General features: G+C 26.8%; 1 protein-coding gene across 3 annotated transcripts in view; it reads right to left on the bottom strand.

The window, feature by feature from the left end:
* Nucleotides 1-2,552: 2,552 nt before the first annotated feature.
* Nucleotides 2,553-5,922, bottom strand: part of LOC100160940 — a 13,767-nt gene continuing 10,397 nt past the window's right edge. For 2 of the 3 annotated variants that reach the window (XM_016805562.2, XM_001948637.5), the window contains exons 12-20: nt 5,697-5,863; nt 5,436-5,620; nt 5,294-5,376; nt 5,065-5,213; nt 3,921-4,028; nt 3,750-3,845; nt 3,567-3,645; nt 3,335-3,496; nt 3,067-3,273 (exon numbers count right to left, since the gene is read on the bottom strand). In XM_016805562.2, coding sequence (XP_016661051.1) covers nt 3,170-3,273; nt 3,335-3,496; nt 3,567-3,645; nt 3,750-3,845; nt 3,921-4,028; nt 5,065-5,213; nt 5,294-5,376; nt 5,436-5,620; nt 5,697-5,863 — 1,133 coding nt within the window. In that variant the 3' untranslated portion in view covers nt 3,067-3,169. Of the gene's footprint in view, nt 3,274-3,334; nt 3,497-3,566; nt 3,646-3,749; nt 3,846-3,920; nt 4,029-5,064; nt 5,214-5,293; nt 5,377-5,435; nt 5,621-5,696; nt 5,864-5,922 lie in introns of all 3 variants that reach the window. The other variant, XM_008186235.3, reaches the window with a different exon arrangement.

Here is a 5,922-nt window from a genome sequence, read left to right as displayed (position 1 = left end):
TCAACTTTTATATCAAAGAATTGAAAATTTAAAACAAGATTCCACGTAAGTAGTTAATTCTGTTACCAAAAAATCTAAAAAATACATAAGCACAATTTATTTTTATAGTCATTTTAAGTTCAAATTTGGACGAAATTACATATTAAAAAACCTAGAATAACTATTTTAGTTATTTTGTTTTGATTGTATAATATTATTCGTGGGTACTTGAAACTTCTAAAGTATACTGTTATGTATCTATGATAGTACTACGATTTGTAGTTGATGTATAACGCGTTATAAGTATCTAATGTATATTGTGATATGATTAATTTGGAATTTATTATAGATACCTATTATTGGTCAATTTTTTTTTTAATACCATAGATAAGTATATAATATATCTTATATCTAGACTGACATACCGTCTCCGCTCAGAATCGTTTTTCTTATACAGTGATATTATATCATTTAATTCAAATTTAATACTATACATTACCCACTTGTAACCTACTGTACAGCAGAGCGTCATCCACTTACCCACCCTTTTTTTGTAGTGCTTGTTATTCTTATTATAAGATTAATATTACGGTAAAAACACATTATCCAAAAAATGGTCCTCGTGCCTTATTGTATATTGGCCATAGTTCTTGAAACTCGTGATTACGTTTCATATTTCAGTACACACCGTCCTTTATTATCCATCACTAAAAGTGTTGTAAATTGCGATTCTGTCGTTTAAAGTAAAAATTGAAAATAAATGTATAATCAATAAATAACCTATATAATAAATATAATAAATAATTGCGGTCTTTGAAACTTGTTTATTTTTACACGTATAAAAAAGTTACCTACAGTTTAATCCTCGCCTCCTCGTATCTAATACCAGATTGACATCGACATTCTTATGTCAACTTTATTCAGTGGAAACAAGACATATACATGTACCGATGTATCTGCAGTATGTAGTGTGGATACTCTTAGTTTTTTTTGCTATGTTTTTTGCTATGCGTTGTCTTACGCATAGCGTCCTCTTAATAATTGTCGTAAGTCCTGATAAAAATTAGGTGCATATTATACTTAATGTAACTATTAATAATAATTTCTGTCCACGAAAACAAAGTGTTGCACGGCGTATTGTATAGGCAAAATAGGTACATTACTGCAGTGTTTTAAATATTTATCATAATAATAATTTTAGTATGATGCATCCGAATATCCTATATTGTGAAGTCAAATACGAGAACATCAGAAAACAGCGACAAAACAACGATATAATATTAAAATGTTTCAAATTTCAACAAAAATATTATTTTTATTTATTATAATTACAACAAAATATCAGAAATCGTTATTTACGTCGAAATATCCAGTCGTCAAAATTTGAATTTCAGTCTGCTCATAAAAAATGTACTTTTGTTTTAATATTTTATAATTTATAATTTTAAAAAGTTGGTTACCAAATAAAACAATAAAGTTCCAAATATTTAGATGGTTCTGTTATGAAATGGAGGGGTACATCCAAGTGCATACAGGGGGGGAGGGGTTGGATTGGGGAACAATCGTATACAATAATTTATTAAATGTCTAAAATAGTTATATTATTACTAAACCTGAGTAACCCTGTTGTTGAGGGTAGTTTATTGAAGATCACATGAGTAGCGGAGTACGAGTTGAAACAATATTGATTTATTATGATTTAACATGTATAATGTATATATATGACCGCAGACCGATATAGTCTCTACTTCACGATTCTAAGTCGACTGACCGTGAATGCAAATAGTGTATAGGTTCGTACTCTACGTTCCTGTGTTTTGTCTATCTAAGCAAATTCGCCGAGTGCGACATAAATGACGAGTCAGTAATCTGTGAATCGTTACAAAAGTCTGTCTGGTATAATAGCATCGGGGTGGTAGACGGAATTGAGTAGGTAGGTAGTCGCGGTATCGGCCAGTAGTTAGGATAACGGATTTGAGACTCATGGTAGTCGAGATAACCAGTGATGGAAAACGTTTTTAAAAAACGTTATTAAACGAAAAAAAAACAAAAAATCCCAAAAACCGAAAAAAATTTAATAACGAAATCAAAAACGAAAATAAATTATAGTATTATACATTGATAAATTATTTATACCACGAAAAAAAAATGTTTAAAAAAATTTCACTTGTCTTTACTTTTTAATCTTTAACTTTAAAAACATTACAATTTGAAACAGAAATTTTGAATTTTCTAATTTTTATATAAATTATAATTTTGATTTAAAATTTAAATATTAAGAATAGTAATTTTAATTTTTAACTTTTAAGTGCATTTCTATATTGCGCGTTACTATTATAACTTAAAAGTTAATAGTTATAAGTTAAAAGAATATAATTTTAAAAAAAAAAATGTATTATCTAAAACGTTATTTAGAAACAATAGGAAAATAACGTTTTTAAAAACGATATATTTTAAATCAATAAACAAAAACGAAAACGAAAAAATTAAAAACATTTTCCATCCCTGGAGATAACGGAAAAGTACCGAATTTCAGCCTGCTTATAACAAATGTATACGTTTGTTTTACCATAAACTATTTAACTATTCTATAATTTATAAATTAAAAAAGTTGGTTACAAATTAAAATAATAAAGTTACAAATATTTAGATGGTTATATAATGAGGGGGAGGGGTAACTCCACACAAATCACTTATTTCTTTCTTAAAAATAGGTAGGTATTTATGAAAAAATTTACAATCCCCACAAAGAATGGGAAACCGTACACAAAACCCGGCTAAAATGTATACATTATCAAACTTAAATACAATTGTACACTTTATTCCATAATGGAATAAAAGTTAATAATAATTTACAATTATTTTCTCCACTAAATAATTTTCTTAAATCATAATAATTATTATTTTGTAAATTTAATTAATTTTAAATACATTTTCTTTGTTGGGTCACATAATGATTTCATAACCAAAATTTAATTTTGAAATTACATAATTTCCATTTTAATACCATAAATCATAATTAATTAGTAATAATTGTGTAATCAAAAATAGTAGAAGGCCAACAAATATAAAATGTAGATCATATTATGGAGACAGCTTTAATAAAAACTTTTAAATAAAACCAACAATACAAAATAAAAAAATATAATTTAGAAAACAGGAATTTTTCATTGATTGATGAAAATACAGTCTATTTTTCAGTTATTTCTTCATATTCTTGTATGAATAGTTCAAACGATTCTTTACTTATAACTCTATGATGATAGAGCTTATTGAACAGTTTTAATACCATTCCTAATGGAAAAACAATATCACATTATTAATGAAACTAAAAATGAAATAGTTAACAACTGACCTCCAGGATGTTTAAGAGTGGCAGCCATTATTTGAATACCGTACATACATTGTACTTCTCGTGCCTGGATTTCATGTTCTGGGAGTGGTTTAAATTCAATAAAATGGCTCAACAATTCCACGTGAACAGGATCAAAGAAATCCTCATATGAATGATTTAACTCTATAAATTCAAAATTAATGTTAAATAATTGAGTAACTATTTTATTATAGGCTCAGAAGTGGTGACTTACTCAAGCATACAATGACAATAGCTATGGTTAATGATTTCACAAACAAAGGGTTTTTTATTATTTCTTCACTGATATTAGTCTAAATTTAAAAATAATTAACAATATTTACTATCAACATACATGATAAAAAATACAATTCAAATATACAATGAATTAAATTGATTGCTTAATTATTTTACTTACACATATCCAGCTTTGCAATATATTGTATAGTAATTTATTATTAGTCAGCTTCATTTTATCATAAATGACAATAGATAAAATCAATATTCCGATTTGCTAAAAATTATTCAAATTTTAAATAAAAGAGAATAAAAAAATACATGAATTTATTTTGTTTAAAAACATGCTTACATCTTTTTTAAAATATTTATTTATTTGGTTATTAGGCATAAAGACGTCAAGAGTAACATTTTCTGACGACTTCCACTTATTGTAAATCCACAATATACCACCGAGTTGCTAAAATAAAAAAAATAATAATATTACTAACACGCCTGTGGAGCCAAGGCAGTTTTACTGATAAAGCAATAATCTTGTTCAACAATTAACATTAAACATTTTTCAATACCTAAATCTGCTATTGTGGTACTCTAAAAATTCTTTAAAAAGTGACATTATTGTAACACCCATGACATCAGTGATTATTTCAATGATTTCTTATGAATAAAATGTGTACTATCCATATAAAGCATACTAATATTCCACAATTAAGAAGTAATAAACACCAGCGGTGTAATGGCGGGTACACGCGGGTACACGGCATGTACCCACCACTCCTAATTTTATATTTATGCATGTACCCTTAATGAAAATTGTGGTATGCAGGTTAGGCGTAACCCCCCATGTTATTTTTTACAATTATTAAGGCGTGTACCCATAAACTTTTTTAGGATTACATCACTGCTTAACATGATGCAAAAGCAAAGATCTCAATTAAATTAAAGTAACAAGAAAAACAAAATACACTGGGCAAACTGAGTTGCCAAATTAACTTAAGGATAGTATAAGAAGAAATAATCTCTACCAAGCTATCAGTAAATGAAAAAAATAGCAGAAAAAATAAAAGATTGGTTCAAGCTACAATAATAAAGTTATAATTAGATGAAAAAAAATGATTTAGATTCAGAGTGGTGCGATGAATGTATTGATTTTAATTATTTATTTTTGTGTCCTTCATCTACGGTCATATGTCAAAATTTTAAAAATCATAACAATATTAGTTATTATGTAGTAATTTTATAATATTAATTCAATTTACTGACTACCATATTAATAAAAACTAATTAGTAATAACAATAATATAATAAATATAATATAAAATATCTATACTGACAAACTTGCAGATTTGGGTAATATTCCGAATACAGTGTATTTGAATTACTTTTAAAAAGTATTTCACTCATGTCTGCAAACCAGTGACATCTAGTTGCCTTCTTTTTTTTTTAATAATGATGAACAATAGAAAAATTAAACAAATGACTACACTACCACTTACTTCTTTAATGTTCTGTGTTTCCTTGGAATTAAGAATTTTATTTAATACTTCAGTAAAAAATATACTAGACTTGTCTGGTTGTATAGATGTACAAAAATCTTTTAAATTGTTGAAATCGAAGGAAGCATTCTGTGATAACAATAATGGAGCTGTAAAAAAGAACATTTAAATTTGGTATGGTTGCATAATTAAAATAATAATCATGCAATTATTGCATAAAGAAAATTACCAATAATGGCTGCAATATAAGAGAAAAATTGAGGAGGGTAATCCATCAAAAAATCATTCCATTCTTTAAGAACAGCATCAATTCTTAAAAAAAAAAAAAATTATACAAATTAGAATGTTAAACACCATGAATAAATAATTACCCTCGAGTTATGGCATCCATAGAAAGAATTTTCTTAGATAAAAGTTCTGCAAAAATTTTTCCTGCTACCGTTGTTCGGGTAATTGGACTATTATCTAAAGTTATAAGTGACATTGATGTTACAAACTCTTCATGCCTTGTGCGGATCACCGAAGTTTCATCTTCCGATAATGAATAAATTATATCCTATAATAAAAAAAGCAAAATTCAAATTATACATTATAATATACATATGATAAATATTTTTATATCAAATACATACATCTAAATTTTGCATTTGCTCATATTCTAGAAGGATGTTTTTACATTTCATGCTAATTTTATTAGCCATTTCTGAGCTCATTTCAACAGTTTCTTTTGGCTGCGATGAACTAGAAGAATTTATTGAAGGCGTGGATTGAGCAAATTGAAGCATCATACTCGGTACACCTGATAAAATAAAATAAATAAACACGATGCTTTAAAATTTAATTTAATTCCAAAGTTTG

The sequence above is a fragment of the Acyrthosiphon pisum genome, chromosome A3, assembly GCF_005508785.2.
Source record: "Acyrthosiphon pisum isolate AL4f chromosome A3, pea_aphid_22Mar2018_4r6ur, whole genome shotgun sequence".
Lineage (NCBI taxonomy): Eukaryota > Metazoa > Arthropoda > Insecta > Hemiptera > Aphididae > Acyrthosiphon > Acyrthosiphon pisum.
This window is presented reverse-complemented; position numbering and strand designations above follow the sequence as displayed.